Source organism: Gastrolobium bilobum, unplaced genomic scaffold (genome assembly GCF_033153095.1).
Source record: "Gastrolobium bilobum isolate Gb01-03AN ecotype WA unplaced genomic scaffold, APGP_CSIRO_Gbil_v1 utg13393, whole genome shotgun sequence".
NCBI lineage: Eukaryota > Viridiplantae > Streptophyta > Magnoliopsida > Fabales > Fabaceae > Gastrolobium > Gastrolobium bilobum.
This window is the reverse complement of record NW_026896720.1, coordinates 119,575-140,739: the sequence shown is the minus strand read 5'-3', so window position 1 is coordinate 140,739 and position 21,165 is coordinate 119,575. Positions and strand designations below refer to the sequence as shown.

At 36.1% G+C, this 21,165-nt stretch overlaps 4 protein-coding genes across 4 annotated transcripts; 2 read left to right on the top strand and 2 right to left on the bottom strand.

Moving 5' to 3' along the window:
* Positions 1–4: 4 nt before the first annotated feature.
* On the top strand, positions 5–7,432 carry LOC133301642 (protein STICHEL). Its single transcript, XM_061501298.1, has 8 exons — positions 5–2,131; positions 2,283–2,502; positions 3,659–4,222; positions 5,282–5,425; positions 5,474–5,497; positions 5,579–5,978; positions 7,160–7,238; positions 7,340–7,432. The coding sequence occupies exons 1-8, from the start codon at positions 5–7 to the stop codon at positions 7,430–7,432; spliced, it is 3,651 nt and encodes a 1,216-aa protein (XP_061357282.1).
* Positions 7,433–9,116: 1,684 nt separating this feature from the next.
* Positions 9,117–15,201, bottom strand: LOC133301636 (2-C-methyl-D-erythritol 4-phosphate cytidylyltransferase, chloroplastic). Its single transcript, XM_061501286.1, has 11 exons — positions 14,845–15,201; positions 14,685–14,762; positions 14,283–14,338; positions 13,727–13,806; positions 13,546–13,625; positions 12,105–12,185; positions 11,477–11,545; positions 10,364–10,432; positions 10,235–10,281; positions 9,852–9,942; positions 9,117–9,388 (listed from the first exon to the last, which is right to left on the bottom strand). The coding sequence occupies exons 1-11, from the start codon at positions 15,034–15,036 to the stop codon at positions 9,332–9,334; spliced, it is 900 nt and encodes a 299-aa protein (XP_061357270.1). The 5' UTR covers positions 15,037–15,201; the 3' UTR covers positions 9,117–9,331.
* Positions 15,202–15,957: 756 nt separating this feature from the next.
* LOC133301640 (NADH dehydrogenase [ubiquinone] 1 beta subcomplex subunit 3-B-like) lies at positions 15,958–16,886 on the top strand. The gene is made up of 2 exons (XM_061501296.1): positions 15,958–16,257; positions 16,683–16,886. The coding sequence occupies exons 1-2, from the start codon at positions 16,069–16,071 to the stop codon at positions 16,701–16,703; spliced, it is 210 nt and encodes a 69-aa protein (XP_061357280.1). The 5' UTR covers positions 15,958–16,068; the 3' UTR covers positions 16,704–16,886.
* A 2,578-nt stretch (positions 16,887–19,464) lies between these two features.
* On the bottom strand, positions 19,465–20,899 carry LOC133301627 (F-box protein At3g07870-like). The gene has a single exon (XM_061501275.1). It carries the CDS (start codon positions 20,897–20,899, stop codon positions 19,592–19,594), a length of 1,308 nt encoding a protein of 435 aa, XP_061357259.1. The 3' UTR covers positions 19,465–19,591.
* Between the last annotated feature and the right edge of the window lie 266 nt (positions 20,900–21,165).

Here is a 21,165-nt window from a genome sequence, read left to right as displayed (position 1 = left end):
GAATATGTCAGAAATGCGAGTGTCTGATCCGAGCAAGCTTCACCTGAAGAAGGAGCTCACCCAAATTCGTAAGGCTGCTCGTGTATTGAGGGATCCTGGCACAACATCTTCATGGAAGTCACCACTTAGTTCCTCAAGATCTGTCGCTGCTGCTGCTTGGAAGGACAGTACTGCCACTCGGAGTAGAAGGTTCTCTCCCAATGCTCAACACAACAGCAACGACAAAGATAAAGATAAAGATAAAGAGAAAGAGAAGAAGGTGTTCTTGTATAACTGGAAGAATTACAAATCGTCGAGCGAGAAGAGTGTAGTGGCCAAATACAATGAGGAAGAAGAAGAAGAAGATGATGGTGGTGGATCTTCGTCCCTTCTTGGAAGTTTTGAGGACAGCTTGAGTGATGCTCGCAATGGTTGTGGTTCAAAGAGTGATACTTACTTGGGTGGTGGAACTCGTTCTTCTATTTTCGGATGTGGAGATGCAAATCTTGTTTCCCCAGCAGCTAGAAGAACAGCGACCGTCAAGAAAAAGAGTAAGACAACCAACGCCCATTTTGATATTTTAACAAAACATCAGCATCAGCATCAGCAGCAGCAGCAGCAGCATAGATTTGTAAAGTCCAAGGCATTGCATCCTTCTATGGCTTTTAGCAGGGATGTCTCGGTTGAATACTCTGATGATACTGAAGATTACTCTAACTATGAGGATGCAAAACGAGTTTTAGGGACATCTCCTTTGCTTCTGAAACTCAAGCAGAGGAATTGGTCTCGCTCTTCCTCCAAGTTTTTGAAAAGAAGCCAAAAGGAAGACTCTTCCTACTCTTATAGTACCCCTGCATTGTCAACCAGTTCTTACAATATATACGGTCCCCGTTATCCGAGCACCGCTGGATCCTGGGATGGCACCACAACCTCAGTGTATGATGGTGATGGTTATGGTTATGGTGATGGTGATGATGAGATTGATGATAATTTGGATTTTCCTGGCCGCCAAGGGTGTGGAATTCCTTGCTATTGGTCAAAGAGGACACCGAAACATAGAGGGATGTGTGGAAGTTGTTATTCTCCTTCACTGTCGGACACTTTAAAGAGGAAAGGAAGTAGCATACTCTGTGGAGGTCAAACTATTTATCCAAGACACCGGAGATCCTCTTCGGCCTCCCTCAAACGGAGAATTCCTTCGAGGAGTGCTCGAGGTGTTATTCCACTGCTCACTAACAGTGGTGATGTTAGAGAAGGTTCATCTATAGGAACTGGTAGGAGTGATGATGAACTTTCTACAAACTTCGGGGAGCTTGATCTTGAGGGCTTGAGCAGATTGGATGGAAGAAGGTGGTCATCAAGTTGTAGGAGTCAGGAGGGATTGGAGATTGTAGCTCTCAATGGAGAAGGGGAGGATGAAGGCACACCAGAAAATAGGAGTTTCAGCCAGAAGTATAAGCCCATGTTCTTTGGAGAACTGATTGGGCAGAATATTGTGGTTCAGTCACTTATCAATGCAGTTTCGAGGGGCCGAATTGCTCCTGTCTATCTTTTTCTAGGTCCCCGTGGGACTGGTAAAACATCAGCAGCTAGGATATTTGCTGCTGCCTTGAATTGTGCTGCTCCTGATGAGAGTAATAAGCCTTGTGGTTACTGCAGGGACTGTGCTGATTTCATTTCTGGCAAGAGCAGTGATCTACTGGAGATTGATGGAACCAATAAGAAAGGAATTGATAAAGCTAGGTATCTACTAAAAAGATTGTCAATTGGGTCATCATCGGCCTCTTCACGATATACAGTTTTTGTTATTGATGAGTGTCACTTGTTACCCTCCAAGACATGGCTGGGATTTCTCAAGTTTCTGGAAGAACCGCCTCAACGAGTTGTATTCATATTTATAACCTCTGATCTCGACAATGTGCCACGAACAATACAATCTCGAAGCCAGAAGTACCTTTTTAATAAAATTAAAGATGGGGATATTGTGACCAGGTTGAGGAAAATATCTACTCAGGAGAACCTCGATGTTGAAACAAATGCACTGGACCTCATTGCTATGAATGCAGATGGTTCCCTTCGAGATGCAGAAACAATGTTAGAACAGCTTAGTTTGCTTGGAAAAAGAATTACTACTTCTCTTGTCAATGAACTTGTGAGTTTGTTATGACTATTATTCTTTGACCTAATTGGAAAATGTATCACTTCTAATAATGCTTTTGAATTTGCCAAAGTTTTTTTTTTTGTTTTTTTTTGGTACACGGATAACATTCAAACACAATGCTGTTTTATATTGCCTGCAACAGGTGGGAGTTGTTTCAGATGAAAAATTATTGGAACTTTTGGAGTTGGCAATGTCATCAGACACTGCAGAGACGGTGAAAAGAGCCAGAGAATTGATGGACTCTGGAGTTGATCCAATGGTTTTGATGTCTCAACTAGCTGGCCTTATTATGGACATCATTGCTGGATCATATACGGTCGTTGATGCCAAACCAGATGATTCATTCTTTGGTGGACGAAGTTGTGAGTACAATCCCTGTTTTGATTTATTCATCGTAATTTGGCATTGATATGGTGAAATTTCATAGGTGTTATTTAGTGCAAAGCCCTTTCTCATTCAAAAGTTTAAGAGTATCTGAAAATTTCATTTACAATCATCTAAATCAGACAGGATATTGGCAAACATGAACCAAGAGCATCATGTTGCTACATGATACTGTTATATCATGAGCTTATAGATTCAGTGTATTTGGCTCAGTGAAACATATAATTTGCTATGATGTGACTTACTGTTTTTTGTTAATGGAAGTGGTTTATACTACTGATTTATTGTCCAGGTTGAGTTCTGCATGAAAAGCCACCGTGGAGGCTGTGTGTTATTTGATTAATGGGGTGCGTTTGATGCATACGTAGCAATAACACAAACAGAACCGCCTAAGTAGTTGAGTCATAGGATAATTTCTTGTATTGTTAGTTGTTTGATGACTAATGAACAATATAGAAATTTTTTTGCTATTCGGGGTTTGATATGAATAAGTACTAGTCATAATAACACAAAATTAATTATAATACACTCTGTTTGCTATTTGTGCAATCGGGCTGAGAAAATGAAGGACCACAGGTTAACGGTCTTTTTCTGTGTTGTGGACAAAATTTTGTTACCTGGTTCAGTGAGAAACAAAAATTCAGTGTTTTCTGCTGTCCCACTGCTTTTTGTCCAGTAGTTGGACTATTTTAAAAATCAAACAAAGTATAATTTTGTTTTTCATTGTGCTGCCCCCCCTTACTTTTTAGCAAATCAAATAGACTTATACTGCACAAATTCTCATTTATTTATGTTAAGATGTTCTTTTACTTTGTATTTAATGGACCTTCACAATTGTCATCCGGAAAACTGTCAAATCATTAAAAAAAGTACTCTGGTTTAATGAATTTCAACAGTGCTGTTTGAGTTTGCTTCCTAACTCTTATTTTGTGGATGTGACCTTTAGGCTTTGATACACATTATTAGCATGCTAAATGTTTAGCGATTGTGATACCTGCTTTTGACATTTTCTGGTTCTTTACTGCCCTTTCGTGGTGCTTTGAATCCCTTTTGATTGTCATTGTATGTTATAATAATGAAAATCCCACAACCCTTTAATGATTATTGAGATGCACATTTGGATTTCATGCTCAGTGAATGAATCAGAGTTGGAGAGGTTAAAAAATTCTTTGAAGCTTCTCTCCGAGGCTGAGAAACAGTTAAGGACTTCCAGTGAACGCTCAACATGGTTCACAGCAACTCTGTTACAGCTTGGTTCTATGCCTTCTCCAGATCTTACTCAGTCTGGCAGCAGCAGGAGGCAGAGCTGCAAGACAACTGAAGATGATCCATCAAGTTCTTCAAGAGACATTACTACTTGCAAACACAAGTCAGACCTTCAATATATGCCTCGAAGATCAACATCCCCTGCATCCCAGCAAAAAGCAGTAAATGGCAATTCCAGCCATCAAAAGGATATATCCTCAAAGATTGATGGTTTCAGCTTGAAATCAAAGCCGCCAAATAGCCCGATCATTGATGATGGCTCCACACTGGTCTCATCTGATGATCTTATGGTGGGGAATAGGATGTTTAGATGCATAGATTCAGGGAAGTTGTGTGAAATCTGGGCGTGTTGTATGGGGAGGTGTCACTCTAAGACTTTGAGGCAGCTTCTACACAATCATGGAAAACTTGTGTCCATATGTGAAGTTGAAGGTAAGCTGATAATATTTTTTGCTCAAAACTGGAGTTCTTGCTTAAGAGTATTTATAAGCATTTCTGACATACCTAGTTGTATTAAGCTTTTTGTTTTTAGACAACCAGATACCAGATGTTTTTTATAGCTTTGGTATTCAAAGTCTTTAAAGCAGCCCATAATTCACTAATGCATGTTGTTACTAATGACAGCTATCCATTGATTGTCTCCTAATTGGTTGCTCTTGTGTGTACTAATCAAAACGAGATTTTACTTGATTTTCAGAAATGATTCTTCATACTTTTCTCATTAATTTCAGTTATGTCTAGTTCTATTATTAAAAGAAGATTATTGACACTTGAGATACATAACATGGTCAAAGTAGGTCAACTTGAATTGAATTTATGTTGTCAAGAAAACGGATCCCATCACTGATGATCGGTAGAATGTGTATTACTGATAGAACATTAGAACTTAATCGTTTTGGCTGTAAGTGTAACTAGTAGGAGTTTAATAGATATTTATTCAGTGTGGTTGTTGAAATTATACGATTTGGGTAGAGGAGACAAAAGGAATCAGGTTAAGTACTGGATTCCTAACCCTAATGAAATTAAGGAACAAATAACTTACTAAGATAAGATAGAATCTGTCAGAATAAGACTAGGTTCCTCACAAGATCCCTAAAACCAAGGTATCACAATTATTATACCTTTGCAGAACCAGATAATATTTCATCTTTACTCCTTTTTTCTTGTTCAAGAGAGGGCGAACCTGGAGGCGGAGCAGCATTATTGCTGCTCCTAATGCTACTCCTTTTTGACTAAAAGGTCACAAGTTCGAATCCGCGAAACAGCCTCTTTGCAAATATATAAGGGCAAGGCTGCTTATAAGGATTTCCCTCACACCCCTACCTTCTCTACTCGAGATTTAACTCCTTTTTCATTGTTGCTTTGCAGTATCAGATCTCTCTTTTTTCTTTCCCCTCATTTAATGCTAATCTTTTGCTCCTTATTACTAAAAGTCAGCTTTTGTTTTGTAATGTATAGTTCCCCCCTCTCCTAATATAGTTCTTTTTGCAGGTGTTCTGGTAGCATATGTTGCATTTGGGGATGTAGATATTAAACTTAGGGCTGAGAGGTTTTTGAAAAGCATTACAAATTCCATGGAAATGGTTCTTAGTCGCCATGTGGAGGTCAGAATTGTCCACTTGCCTGATGCTGAAGGTGAAAATCAGGTTAATCTACTAGGTCTAAAGCAGGCAGAGTCAACAGTGGTAAATGAGAAGGAACAAAGAAGTCATATGAATGGAACAGATTCTTATTCTAGTTTGCCTCCTTTACTGGATAGAAACCTTCATTCTGCTACTGATTCGTCAGATATTCTGGCTGAAGGAGATGGTGTGAGGGAGAGGAGACAGGATAATCCAATGCAGAGGATTGAATCCATCATTCGCGAGCAGCGGCTGGAAACTGCCTGGTTACAGGCTGTAGAAAAGGGTTCCCCTGGATCATTGAGTCGTTTGAGACCCGAGAAGAATCAGGTCCTGCCCCAGGATGGAATCGATGGTGTAGACCCACTGGAGTCCAAGGATTCAACTAATTTTGCCTCTCATCTGCATTGGGAAGATGACCTGAATAATGAAGTTAAAATTTTGAGTGCTAAAAATGGAAGGAATGTGCAGATGGATCCGATTGGTAAAAGGGCAGATCGTTATCCCATGTCCCCAAGTTTGTTACACGACAGCAGTTTAGCAACAATCTCTGGAAAAGACAATCTGTAAGTTTTTTCTTCAATTTTGCATGGTGAATTCCTTACATGATTCTGGGTGGACAAAGTAGTTCTCATGGTCACAAGATGATTCTTGGATGCATAAATTAATTTCTAGGAAAGTGAAATATTTTTGTCTTTGAACAGAAAAAAAGATTCCATTGCCTGCATAGAAATGTGCAGAATTGTTTTTTGCTGTTGCTATTGAAACTCATTGAATTCTTCCCTTAACAAATTACATGGAAGTGGTTGAATGTTGGGGTAAAATTACTAATAATTGTAAAGAGTGGGATATAGTTTAGACTTTGTATTTAGTTAATTCTATGGTGGTATATAACCTAAGTGAAAGTTATTATGGTTGACATGCATGCTTATGGTATTTTAAATGTTGCTTTTTAATGGTGGTATAAAACTCCAGTATCTGATTTCTTGAAGTTGATACATGCAAATATACCCACACTCCAGCAACTGGCATGTGCACTTGTTAGCTCTGTCTGCAGCCTTTTGCTCTTTGCCACTTCACATGGCATCCATCTGACATCTGGCCATTAACTACTGAAAATTCAGTATTAATATTTTTCTTATTCTCCTGATCTATCTATAACCTATGGAAATGATTGCACTCATGGACTGAATCAATTTTCCAAATGATAGTTTCTATATTGTGAACTTTGCTGATAGATTTTCTTGGAAATTAGCTGACCCACGGGATGCAGCTGTAACTTCTATTCTGGGGTTTAGCATGTTTGAGTACTTCATCTTGAAATTTTCTTTTGTAATTCCTGATTTTTGTGCTTCATTTTTATTTTATTTTCTGTAAATAATAAAACAAAAACCTACAACTCAAGCTCTATAATCTGATACAAGTTCCTGCAGCTTGGTAATCACAATTTTCTGTCTTTTTTTTTATAACTGAAAAGATGGTTTGCTGCAGTTTGGTTTTCACATGGTTGATGTAAAGAAAAAAAAATTCGCGTGTCTGAAGAAAGACACTACTTACATGCATTTTTTCTCAAACTCTCATTTGCACCATTGGTTGATATTTTAAAGTGAGGATGTCTGAGTGATAGTTAATGAAAAAATATTGCATGGGAGTGCAAGGGAAGTGTGAAAGAAGAGGCTTATAAAATTGATTGCTTATTTCAAAACTAATTTGTTTTATTTGTTACTTACTGCCATTGTTTTTGTAGGGGATATGAATCAGCCCCCGGAGCCGGATGTTGTGGATTTTTATGTTGGAATAACTCCAAGCCTAGAAGTGTAGTTACTGTAGTAAAGGTAACTTCATTCTATTCTTTTCTTTTTTATTTCCCTATAACAAGTTCTTGTTTGAGACTCTGAACAAACATGTCTAATTCTGTTGTAAGCAGGTCAAAGGTACCCCCGTAGGAGCGCGCAAAGTTGGGCGTTTTGCATTGTTTGGTGAGTGTGGTAAGCCAAAGAGAAAGGAACGGAGAAGATAAGTAGGTTTAGTTTATCCAATATTGGTTCTCCATATATATATACTTTTTTTTTCTTCAAAATTTTCTCTACTTTTTTTCTTTTCTTTTCTTCTAGCCATTCTTCAAGGATGCGAGTGTGAAATGTGAAGGTTATGCGGTTCAGCAGCTTCAACTTCTGTGTTCCTTTTGCTCCATCCTTTACTTAAGGAACTAATAAAGAACAACATTGAAACCTTTTGAGTTTCCTTTTGACAAAATCGTAATTTCCTTAATAATTGTTTTTATATCCTTGAAAACTTATCTATTGTAAAGAGAAGTCAAATCAACTTTCAAATCTGTTGGCTAGTACCCAAGGGATCTAACACAAGAATCTCACACATGGAGTTTATTTATATATATACGGAAAGGATTGATTAATATTTAACATGGGCTTAAAACTTTATAGTTATACCAAATGTTTTCCTTCAATTTTACCTCTATCCAAAGGTGAATATTTATTCACTGAAACAATTGTGACTTTAATGTGTTTATTTTCTTCTCTCCTTGGACGGACATTTTAACTTACGATATGTTTTTGTAGAATCTCCTCACTCTTTCAATAATTTTTTTTTCGCTTAAGCAATTAGGGAACCATGATAGTTTTGGAACCTTGCAATGAGTATTATCGCTAGAGGAACTCCTCCTTAATCCATCACAATTTGATATTGACATTGCTGAAACAAAGGCCAATATTTATTTCTTTAGTCCCTGCAAAGCATATTCGTTCTCCGTGCTATGGCAAACCTGAATTTAGAAGTATTAGTCTTAAAATAGAGAATAAAATAAAAACAAGGTCACATGATTATTTTAACGAATAATTTTAATTTTTGAATGGAAGTAAAATAGAGAGACGAGATTTGATATAAATATGAAGTTTGATACATGGTTCCAATTGATATTGTCCCTCCCGTCTATATATGTATATTAAAAAAAGAAGAGGGAAATGAGTTAGATTAATGTGGCAAAAAAATGATTATCGTCGAGAAGCAATAATAGGTGGCGTGGAAGTAGCGAAGTGTGAGCGAGGGCCGAGGAGCGTGCGTGCACATAAAGATAAAGGTACTTTGTCCATCACTGCTAAACTTTAATTTGATTCAAAAGCAATTGCAATTGCAGGTTCAGAACTTACTATATTGCTTAAAATGTGACAAGTGCCCGTCCATTTGCCAATAGAGATGACATCGTCTTCAAGCATATCCTTTCTTTTGTGCTTTGCACCTAACTGTCTCATTAATAATTATTTACTTAAATTACTCATCTTCTAAAATATAGGATATTTTATTTTGAGAATGCATCTTTGATCATTCATCGCAAAATTGAATTGGGCATTTTGTCATTGTCGACGCAACCAAGACTACCAAATTACCAATCACCAAGTCCGATGGTTTGAATTTCTTTTGCTGCCTCTTTGCTTATTCAACATACCTTATGTGTACTTTAATTTCATTGTTTCATTGAGGATAAATTAATTTAAACTTTTAAGATTGCAATCATTGTTAACAAAAACTACTCATTGAAAAATTAAATGCATTATCTTAAAAACTTAATTAATTTTATTTTGATCAGAAATTGAATATAAACATGGCTAATATATCACCAGTTGTGTGAATATTAGTTTAAGCACCATTTAGAATAATCCTTTTACTTCTTGTGAGATTCGAGTGTGTTGTCGCTTCCATGCGGAAACATTTCCCTTGTTTAAAGCAACATTTCCCATGTGTTTTTACACAAATCTCTATAAAAGTCATACAAAGTAACTCAATTTGTTTACAAGTGTGCTGCGAGATTGCTTGCACCTTGCAGGACCAAAAGCAATATATTATGGAAAATTTAATTGAGAATGATTTCCCTTTACAGGTGAAATGGCAAAACTAAAGTCTCTCAAGAATTTATATTCAATATTCTCTCTGCCAGTAACAAGTCATCAGGCGTAGTTACCTGCAAAACAGTTCCTAATATGAGTTTGTATATTAAGAAACAGGCGCCACTATATGTTTCAATGCTAGTGTCAGTATAAGTAAATTTTATATTTTATTTTGTTTTTGGCAAAGGTGTATGTAAGCAAATTAAATCCAAGAAATTGATACCAAGAAACAAGTCAAATTCATCAAAAAAATAAGTTTTAAAAAATATTAACTAGTTATAACTGGGTCAGGGTACCTAGGTTCAACCCAAGATAAGTTATCCCGCCCAAGGTTTTCAGGTATCAATTCTTTTAATTTAAGCCCAAATACGTTTTTCTGGGACGGACTTAATCAGGCAATGTGGGTCATATGGTAGCAGTAGTACATGCACACATATCATGAAGTTACAATACAAACTTTGTATGGTTATGTAATATGTAAAAAATGGCTAACCAACAAGCATCCAAGAGAGAAGATATAGGTGGAAATTTGACTACCTTGATGTTGGTATAAGATCCTTCAGTGATATAAACAGGATGTTTAAGGTGCTCTACAATGGACACATCATCAGTAACTTCAAGACCTTCTCTGCAAGGAGGGTTGCGCATAAAATAGCAGTTAGAATTCTGAAAGACAATGTATTTTCTCATCATTGTTGCTAATAATAAAACCAAATTATATGTACTTGTTACTACATATTCCAATTTAACAGTGGGTGACTCATCCAGCCGTAACATGTGTCTGTATTGCTCTGGTTCATAAACAGTATGATAGAATATTTTCATTCTTTAAGTTTGTAAATAAATGTATAAGAATAAGACACTTCTTTTAATGTGTACAAGCATTCGCAGTTAAATTAAGCATAAGAGTAAGAAACTACCTATTTACAAGTTCAAAGCCTTTCCTTAGCAACTCAGGCTTGATAACCTGTAAAAACGGATAAGCATCTAAGTAATTGATTAAGCTCTTGAACATAAATGAGATATATATTATTTTTTGCAATTTTGACCTGGGGCGTCTGCATCTCCCACAGGGTTTTTCTGTCCAGTGTTCTAACTACAAATGATTCACTGTTTGCCTGCAGAAAGATTGGTAGACAAATTTACTATGATTCCAGTGTTTTAACTAAATTAAATGAATATTTGTGCCCAACCACAGAATAAAAATTTCAATCTATATCGGAAAGCATTCTGCTACGAACAATTATGCTTATAGTTATTGCTACATTAATGAAGTATAAACAAAGATACAACTGAGATTCAATACTTGTCCATAGTTGAGCAACAGTTACATAACTGTGAAGGGAACAACTGAATTCAATCTCTGCACAATTTTTTAACTTAAAGTTACACCGAAATTGTTTTAGAAGGAGCAATTTAAAAATTTAAGCATGACACAGATCCAACACAAACAGGGAAAAGGAAAAAGAATGTTACCGAAAAAAAAACCAAAATTACCAGACAAATATTTTTTACTTGAAAGGAAGGAAAACTATGTTCATGAACTCATATTTTTGTTTAAGATACTAAAGGAGAAGAGAAAGGGGGCCAAAGAGAAAAGTAAAAACCAATAAGGTTTGACATTAAAGATAAATATTAATTGTTGGAAAGCATAACAGAAGTTTATGATAGGAGAAGAGTAAAAACAAAGAAGTTTTACTAAGATAGAAGTCGTAACTTTATATTCAAAGAATAGATTTTTAAATTACAAAACTTGTAACTCTACAATAAAGACACTTAAGACCACAATAAACTCACATAACTTTAGAAACTTAAAAACATAAAACTGACATTTAACGTTTGCTGAATTAAACCCATTAAAAACTAAACTGACTGCTGAATTAAACCCATTAAAAATTAAACTGACACATAACTCCACATTTAATGTTTATTCAACAAAAGTTTAGCACCCGCAACTCTTTTCAATTGTGATCTGTTAACGGAAGGGAAATATATAGATGTTGGTTCTTGCATAAAGTTGTTTATCACATTTGAATTTGAAATTTTCTATAGAATTCTTGCAATGGGCAGGGGAATTAAATTTAATTCTTTCACAAAACAAAAAATTATCAACCACTTAAAATAATTGTTACGGAGCTGACATGCTAAAAGCTAGCGATTACCTCTTTGATCGTGGCCTTAACAGGGACACCAAGAACAGCAGCTCCATTCAACAATCCATCTTTAAGGACCTAAAAAAGAAGACAAATGAGTTATCAAAGCATCCTCTTATATGAATTCATTGAATTCCAAACAGAGAGACCACCCCCTAGCCAGGGAAGGGGCAGGCAGGTAACTAAATCGATGTTCGGAAAGAATTTGAAAAATGCCCTAATCAAAATCAGACAAAACATGCATTTAAGTCCAATAAAATTGTACAGACAGGTAATCATATCACTGGATCCAAATAACACGAGCACTTAAATTAGGACTCTGCCTCAGGTCATTTAATTCCAAAGATGACGAGAGCCTGAACATAATCTGTAGACTCTAGTGTGACTGTGGTGCTAATAATAAAGCACAGTTTCTTCAGCTCATGTTCCATTAAACCAGTGACACTAACATCAACATAAACATAAAGTTGACATTTCCCTGATTATATCACTGCTGGTAGACAGAAATTCTTCCATATCTCACTCTTGCAAGACTAATGTAACATTGTTGACTTTGCGGTATGAATATGAAACTCGAAGAAAAATCAAAAGCAATGCACTTTGTAACTTGTGCAAGAGAAACTTATTCAACTGGGACCTTTTTCACATCTCCTGATAACACCAAAGGTCTTGCAGAATCATGAATGCAAACAAGCTCAGAGTTTGAATCCACAGCCTGCAAACAAAAAAAGGAAAAAGGGCATTTAATAATAATAGCTATATAAGAGTCGTGGGGGTTAAAGGGATAAACAAGTCAAAATTATCATCAGCTACAAAAATGCTTACGAAAATTTCCCAATTTAGTTTATGCAACTCAACCAAATACCCAAACCAGATGTTATCATGTTGATAACAGTTAAATTACTATCTTTCATTAATTGCAAGATTTAAGCAGCCCAATATTTTGAGTGCATGAAAACCTGAAATTTATAAAAAATGCAGGTGGCTAGAATGCCAACCTATTAATATTATCTTAACATATAAATCAATTAGATTTTAGTTACATTACATCACTGATTGATTCACCCAACAATGTGACTCAATGCTTCTGATGGAGACCTTCTTATCAGATTAAGGATGAATTTACTCTATAGTTATCGCAAAAGATTTCCAAGAAAATGGTTTTTGTTGAGAAATATAGTCCCACATTGGTTGTATGGGCAACTAATGTGAGGTTTATAAGGCCTTGGGCACTCCCACCCTAAGAGCTAGCTTTTGGGGTGGTGACCTCAAGGTTCTTAACATGGTATCAGTTCGAAATCTCACCGCCTCCCACTTTATTTGTAGTGGAATTTCCACATGTAGGTGAGCTTGTATATTGTCCACCCTTCAAGCCCAGTGGGCTCTCGTGTGAGGGGGCGTGTTGAGAAATATAGTCCCACATTAGTTGCATTGTGGCATTTCTTAGCACAGGTAGGCTGGGCCTGTTGCATTGTCCACTCTTCAAGCCCAATGGGCTCTTGTTCAAGGGGGCGTGTTGAGATATATAGTCCCACATTGGTTGTATGAGCAATTAATGTGGAGTTTATAAGGCCTTGGGCACTCCCACCCTAAGAGCTAGCTTTTGGGGTGGTGACCTCAAGGTTCCCACTTTCTTTGTAGTGGAATTTCCACATGTAGGTGGGCTTGTATGCTGTCCACCCTTCAAGCCCAGTGGGCTCTCGTGTGAGGGGGCGTGTTGAGAAATATAGTTCCACATTGGTTGTATGGGCAACTAATGTGAGGTTTATAAGGCCTTGGACACTCCCACCCTTTGAGCTAGCTTTTGGGGTGGTGAGGTGACCTCAAGGTTCTTAACAGTTTTGATACCCTAACCACTGCCAGGATCTTGGTTACCCAAAGAGATGTCAGGTTGCAGTTATTTTACCATGATGTCAAGTTTCTCATACCCAACTAATTATCTTTGATTAGGAAGGAAGAGCTAAGAAATAGAAGAAAAACTGGCCTCAAATTAGAAAAATATAAACTAAAAAAATGAGAGAGAATGCATGAAAATTATTCATCATTAAAATTAAACAAAAGAAAACTGCACATTCCTGAAGCCCACTGTAAACAGAATCCTGTCTTTCTTTTCCAGGCAGTGCAAACTTAAGTTCTGCTTGGTCATTTCCTTTTGAATCTGAGGGGAAAAAAAAGATTATTAATAACTAAGAGGCAAATACATGGTTTACAAAAGAAACCAAAGCTTTATAAAAAAATAATAATAAATAAATAAATAACCTTGGAAAATGTCCTTGTATGAAGGATCGCAAACAACTATGATTTCTTTCACTTCAACCATGTGAGAAAAAGTGTAGAAACTGCAAATAATTGGCATATCCGAATTTAATTATATTGGAAAGAAATGCAACATTATATAAAGTTACATGAGTAAAAACATAAGCCAAATAAAATCAATGTGGAATACTACATTATCGCTGTCAGAATCAGGATCTTTGCATCAAGACTTATACAGACGGAGATCAGTCCATGCAGATTTTTCTCGCCTATTCTTGAGAAAGTCAGTAGTCAGTCACTGATCCCTTTTGCATCCAAAACCAGTATATCATGGTAGTTACAAATCTTTCTGCTCCGAAGGTAAACAACACAGTCCCAAGTACTATCATGTTTTCATTATGCAGTCTTGGACTCTTAGTGAAGGTCCACGGAAAGCATTTATATATAGTTCTAATTAGTTGTGACTATATATCTATAGCTCAAATACACAGCAAATCCCTATCCCACAAAAACATAGCAAGAGTCTAGATAGCTGAGCTCCACAGTTGTCATTCATTACCTATACAATGCAATGGGTTGACCCAAAAGCGGAAGATACTGCTTTGGCATGCTAGCCTATTTGATATAAACACAACAAACAATCATGTGGCTGGTGAGAAAATCAAATAAACATAGAAACTACATAAGATTTGGATATTTAGAACAAAGTTGATCAGTATCCTCAAAATATAAAAACCTATGTACTCGATAGGAGGGAGGGCAAAACTGTATGTGAGACTAATTAGTTTAACATACTCGAAGCAGAAGTAATGTTGAAAATTGAAATATCCAAAAGAATCAATGTTGAATGGAATAGAATAGAATAGAATTGGGAAGGAAACAATAAGTTGTAATATATTGAAATGTTTAGATGTAAAAAAAGGGATTATGGATGAATTGGGAAAAAGCAAAGAAAACTGACACCCATTCTCTTGCCCTTCCCTCCAGCCAGTAGGACAACGGAGACACTTTTGTCTCTAACAAAATGAGAATCCTGCTCCTGCGTAACAAACTCAACCTTAGCATTAATGTAACAAGGTCAGACAGAGTAAGTTGAATTGAATCTAAGCACAAGCACTTACTTGAGAAGTTTGTGCAGAACAGAGAGTGACCCTTGATCTTTTTGCAAATTTCTTTAAACGGATTTGATGAGCTGACAAGGATGAAGGTAGAATCGGGATATGGGGATGGAATTGGTGAATTGTGGGTAAGGCGAATGGAGAATGAGAAGAGAAGCGAATATGAGGTTGAAACTGAAACTGGATAACCACCATCTCCGTCTCCGTCTCCGTTTCCGTGAGTGGCACTGAGAAGAAAGAAAATAACCTCAATCAATCATCATATTACATATTGGGGCTGTGGTTGGTTGGTTGGTACTTGGTAATGGAAGAAGATTCTTAGACTATACTCACTGCAATACACGACAACACTAATATTCAATGACTCATAATAGATTCATTTTTTAGTTCTCTGAATCTCAATGTATTCTATTCACAATCATACTGCTCAACAAATCGTGACACACAGATAATGTTACGCACAATATTACGACTACATCTTAACTGTTGATTTCCGTCAATCAACGGTTATCATTTTTCAAATCAAATTCATTAATTAATTATTAATTCGCAATAAATGGTAACCTTTGATTGTCAGAAATCAACGGTTAAGATGTGATCGTAACATTGTGCATAATATTATTTGTGTGTCACAATATCCTATCCCTACTTTTATATCTTATATATTTCAAAATATTAAACTTTCCTATGGATTTCATGTAAGAACACCAATTATTTACGTGTATTTTTTAATTTAAATAAAGTTCTAGAAAAATATTTAAAATCGCAAGGGAGATATACAAAATTAATAATTATTATGTAATATGTCAATATATATATATATATATATCAAAATTAATGACTCATAAATTAAGTGTTAATTTTTTTTTAAACACTGGCGTAAAAATATCATGTATAATAGATATTGTGAATGACAGAATGCAATTTTTCCCCCTAAATCTCATTATAGCCATAAATTCTTAATTTTGAGATAGAAGTATATTATTTATTTTTATTTTAGTACCTTATTTTATTTTATTTTATTTTTACAATAAGATTTACATTTAAATTTGAGCATGATGAAATAAAGAATGAATATAAAAATATCTGTAACTTTTTTATTTATGAAATATTGGATATCATCAGAAGAGAAGAGAGAAGAGCGTGAGAGCGAGAGTGATACGGACAGAGGGGCACTTACTTAGGGTTAACAAGAGGAGAGGAGAGGAGAGGAGAGAAGCGAAGGAAATGGGATCAGGAAGAGGACAACACACGGGAGAGTTCTTCAGGAGGAGGGACGAATGGAGGAAGCATCCTATGCTTACCAATCAGCTCCGTCACGCCACCCCTGGCCTTGGCATCGCCCTTGTCGCCTTTGGCATCTACCTCGTCGGCGAACAAGTCTACAATAGGATCCATGCTCCTTCTTCGCACCACGTACCTCCTGTTCCCGATTCTATTTCAAATCACCTATATTCCCCTCTCTTTTTTCACTTTTCTCACGAATCATTTATTTGGTTTTCTCCTTATGATTCTGACGCCTCTCATTCTAACCGAATTTTTCATTATTATTTACTGATGTGCTACCAGGATCTATAGTCTTGCACTTCAATTGAGGTTTACTGTGTTAACGGCTTATAATAAATTTTTAATTCTGTAGAACATGACTGGGAACCCCTGTGCCCAAGGGCTGTTTTTCGAACAATAATAATAATAATAATATTTGACAAAATATTCTCTTTTGTGCATCAAATATGTTGTAACTGGTTGGTGACTGTATTGTTCCAAGCTTTCTCTTTAATTCATTCATGAAGTATTTCTTTTCTGCAAATTGCTTATGAGCACACACATTTCTCTTGCAGGTGGAAACTGTGGAGCACTAAGAACTATTTGACTCCAATCCATCATCGCATTCCCTTTTTCGAATGTTCGTTAATAAGCTTTATATTGACATTGAACTGGCACCCTTGAATGTATGAATTTCAGACTATGTTGTGTTCTTCATCACTTCCTGAATAATGTATGGCTACATTATTGTGTATGCATTCACAATTTACTTGTTTCCATTCTTGGTTGCCTCTGTTAGCAAGGCGGAAATGTCTTCTCTTTCTAATTGATTTTTAGAGTCTGTTTTCGTCTTGAACTAACATATTGTGCAGCTTATGTATATTTCATTTCTCTTTTATGGTACTATAGTTCTTTCGGAATGGACCATACTAATGAATTCCAGATGAATTGCACCAGTGAATTCTCATGTGCACCCCCACTTGAAATCACATAATATGTAGTTCATGTACATTCTATTATCTTTCGTAATGTTATAGTTCATTTGGAAAAAGATCATATTCAGTCGGTAATGAGTTGAAGATGAATTGTATCAGGAAATTCTCATGCATACCCATTTGAAATCATTTATTTGAAATCATATGAATCCAATGAAAAACTTTCAAGATCGTTACATTCTCATGTTTTATCAAGAATTGCATTTCTTCCAATTCAATTATATCATGATTCAAACATGAACACCCATCGTCAAACATCCATGATTTCTTTGTTCAACAATCCATGAATTATTTAAGGAAAAAATGAATTTCTCAAAACCATTCTTCGATATTGCATGTAAACAAAAAATTTGTATCCTCTATTTTAGGGTTCATCATACAAGAACACTATGGATTGTGAGAATTTATGTCTTCACATAATTAATCAATATTAGAATTCACTAATCTTTATCCATGATTGTTGAAGATGATAATTTAGAATCAAAGATCTTTGATTACGAAAAAATGTTTCTCTATCTCTTCTCCTTTCATTCTTACGTTCTCTAATTTTATGGATATAAGAAGGTAACATGTACATTTCTATATTTATTTGAAAAAATTTGCTTTTTTTACATGTTCCCACCGAGTGTAATTTTATAACTTTACATGCTTTTTTCACCAATGTTACTTTTTTGCCTTTTTTTCTTAAATCATATTAACATTAATTTTACATGAGACATATAGGTCTTAATATTGGTTTGCTTTGTCTTTGACAAGGTCGAAATGTCTGTCTTTTTTTTTTTTATAACTCTCAATACATTTTAAAATTTCAGAAAACAAAGTTTTAGGTGCAACTGGGAGGTCCTGACAAATTTGCTAAACCACTTCAATTTTGTAAACAAGTCATATATACCAATTCATTAGCTGACAGAAAAGCTTATGACCAATCAATTACATGGAAAATTCAATTATAGATATAAAGAAATAGCAGTAAATCAGAATGATTATATAGAACAAAACATAAATCAGCAGAAGGAAAAAGGAAAAAACTATAGCCTTCGAGTCCAGTAATTCGATTGACATTAGCTTCCTTCGAGTCCAGTAATTCGATTGACATTAGCTTACATCTTTAAAAGTAAAATTTCAGAGTAATGACCCGGTTAGGCTAGCTTGCTGTAATGCAAAAATTATCCTTCTTCTTCTCATTATAGCGCAAAGTGTTAACTAAAACTATTGTCCACGGATAGTTGCTAAACAATCAGCACCAGAGTTTCTTTATGCCCATGAGTTATTATTAATGAATGAAAATTAGGATTTGGGTTCCATGAAGATAATTCTCATCAAAGCATTGTTTAATATCTGATGTTATCTCTTTTGAATGATTAGAAGTTTCTCCAAATGCAGACACAAAAAATGTCATGTTAATGAAGAGGGTAACAACTAGACCTATACCGAACTTTGTCATCAAACTTTGCTAATTCCGCTTAGAAGTTTTACACAAACTGCAGCTATCTTCCACAAAAAAAGTTTTGACATATTTCTTTTAGCGTAAGCCGTGTACTAATAATAAAGGCGTATTATAACGGGTGTTGGACTGAATATCTATTGAATTTGATATAGGGAAAAAATAAGGGTAAAAAATTCATGGAAAAGTTTTCAATACAATCTCCACCAATAAAAGTGATTCTATGATTTTTATTTTTATTTTTCATCTCCATTTTTATCCCCATATCAATGCAAAGTGGAGAGACTATCAAATAGCGCCACTAACGGGCATAGCTATTGGATTTCATGAATCGCTAAAACAGAAATGTCTCGAAGAACTACCCATACGATCGGAGCAATAAGCTCAGAAAGCAAGTGCATGAGCATTCACAAGAAATTGCAGAATAGAAAGATGAAGCCACCGCATATTGTCCCAAAAAAAAGGACCAAATGACACACATTTTTTTGGTTTATTTCATCTATTCCATTCCAGAATAGGGGGATACACGTTGTACCATGATTTTGAATAGAGAGATTACAAGAACTGGCAGATCTATTAACTCTATCAATAACCGAGCCGGATCTGGTGTATCATAAGGAATTTGCCTTTTCTATTGATTCTTTCGGTTTGGATCAAAAACAATTCTTGAATGAGGTATTCAACTTCAGGGATGAATAGAAAAAAAAAAATCTTTATTGGTTTTACCTCCCCTCTGTTTACGAAGAAAATGAATCTTTTTAATATAGGATCATAAAAAAATGGGTCCAGACCTCTTGTGGGAATAATTTGGAAGATCCAAAGCCAAAAATAGTGGTCTTTGCTACGCAAGAAATAAGGGAGGCGGTCAATCAATATAGATAAGTCAAAATGAAACTCCCTTCCGAGTTTTATATATATATAAATTCCATAGCTTGTGTGAAAGAGGGAGCAGGACATAATACTAGAGCTTCTCAAAGCGAGTAGAACTATAATAATAATAATAGAAATGCAAGAAATTTATTGCTGATTGCGCTAGTTCTAAGTATCAAAAAGCATCAAAACTATTGAATCCAAAGGCATCAGTTTTGTTTAGTTTTACCATATGGAATGGGAGATGTGTATCCCTGCCATTAATAATGTCCTTAAGCGAAACAAAGCTCGAAACATGAGGTGCGGCTTCAATCTTTAAAGTAATGCCTCCAATATCAATGATTTTAAAGGCACCTGTTTCAGCAGTATAGGAGACTAGACAATGGGAACCGGAATCAGAATCAGCTACGAACCACATATCCCCAGAACTGGTAAATCCAATTGGCGCATGCTCATTGTCGAGCCTCAATCCACAATAAGAGTGGATGTCAATACTAAATGCCACAGTCCAAGACTCCTTAACCCCGTACTCTTCCATCAACCACGTCTCAAACCGTGCACCCTCATTCACATAACACAAACACAAGCAACCTTTTAACACTCCAACACAGAGGCCCGAGATTTTATTCACATACCCAACATCAAAGTGGGACGGTGGTGCCACCGATTTGAACTCGTTGCTTTGCAGGTCAAAGGAGCATATCAATTCAGAAACATGGGGGGCATCGGTGATCCAATGAAGAGCACCATTGAGTGATGGATCAAATACACTATTAGGCCTGGCGGAAGAAGCATTCTCAATCACACTCCACGTCTCATCCCCTAATTGGTACAATTTAGCCACCATTGTATTCGATTTCAACACCAGATGAAGGATTTTGCAGTGCTTGGTGTGGGGATCAAAGCCAAAAGCAGAAAATTGAAGATATTCATGAGGAGCAATTGGGGCAGGGGGAAGACACAGAATCTCACCCAACAATGGGTTGCAGATATAGTAAAGAGAAGGAGAAGCACGTAAACATAAAAGGCCATTGCTAGAGTTGACCAAAGTCATAGGTAGGAGGAGGGGCGGGAGTGTAATGAACCTTCTTCTGTCACAGTCAGTAACAGTAGCAGTAGCAGTAGCAGTAGCAATAGCAATACCCTGGTTATGGTTATGGTTATGGTTATGGTTATGGATGTGATTGGGGGGAATTGGATCAATTGCGCTAGGACAACAGGAACAGGTCGATGAAGAAGATTGGAAAGCGAAACGAGAGGAAGGGGAAGAGGAATAAGAATAGGAGGAGGCATGATTAGAAAGCGGAGAGGAAAGAAGGCAGAGGAGACGCTGAATGGGTGAGAAAACAACAACTGAGGTTGGGGCTTGTGAAGAGAAGAGGTGTTGGAAGCGTGAATCAGTAACGAGGTTTCTGAGAGAAGTGCAAACGCAACTGCAACGAATGATTGACCTAGGTGACAGCTTTAACATGATGTCACACATGGAATGTCAAGGATGTGTAACCCTAACCTTTGCTTTTTCTCCTCACCCTTTTCCATTTCCCTTTCTATTTTTTTTCCCATTCACCACCACCACCAATTATATATATGGGTGTGGTGTTTCTCATTTCATAAGTTATGTCAGATAGACACAGAAAAATAGAAATCATGGGAAAGAGAAAGTGGGAGTTTTTTTAATTTAAAATTGATAGACACAGAAAAACAGAAATCATGGGAGAAAGAAAGTGGGTGGTTTTTTTTAATTTAAAA

Coding starts and splice junctions, on each gene's coding strand:
- LOC133301640 (XM_061501296.1), top strand. CDS start 16,069: ATGGGATCAGGAAGAGGACAACACACGGGAGAGTTCTTCAGGAGGAGG. Junction 16,258..16,682: donor ATGCTCCTTCTTCGCACCAC/GTACCTCCTGTT, acceptor TTTCTCTTGCAG/GTGGAAACTGTGGAGCACTA.
- LOC133301636 (XM_061501286.1), bottom strand. CDS start 15,036: ATGGTGGTTATCCAGTTTCAGTTTCAACCTCATATTCGCTTCTCTTCT. Junction 10,433..11,476: donor TTAAGGCCACGATCAAAGAG/GTAATCGCTAGC, acceptor ATCTTTCTGCAG/GCAAACAGTGAATCATTTGT. Junction 9,943..10,234: donor GGCTTTGAACTTGTAAATAG/GTAGTTTCTTAC, acceptor CCCTCCTTGCAG/AGAAGGTCTTGAAGTTACTG.
- LOC133301627 (XM_061501275.1), bottom strand. CDS start 20,899: ATGTGTGACATCATGTTAAAGCTGTCACCTAGGTCAATCATTCGTTGC.
- LOC133301642 (XM_061501298.1), top strand. CDS start 5: ATGTCAGAAATGCGAGTGTCTGATCCGAGCAAGCTTCACCTGAAGAAG. Junction 2,503..3,658: donor ATTCTTTGGTGGACGAAGTT/GTGAGTACAATC, acceptor TTTCATGCTCAG/TGAATGAATCAGAGTTGGAG. Junction 5,979..7,159: donor ATCTCTGGAAAAGACAATCT/GTAAGTTTTTTC, acceptor TTGTTTTTGTAG/GGGATATGAATCAGCCCCCG.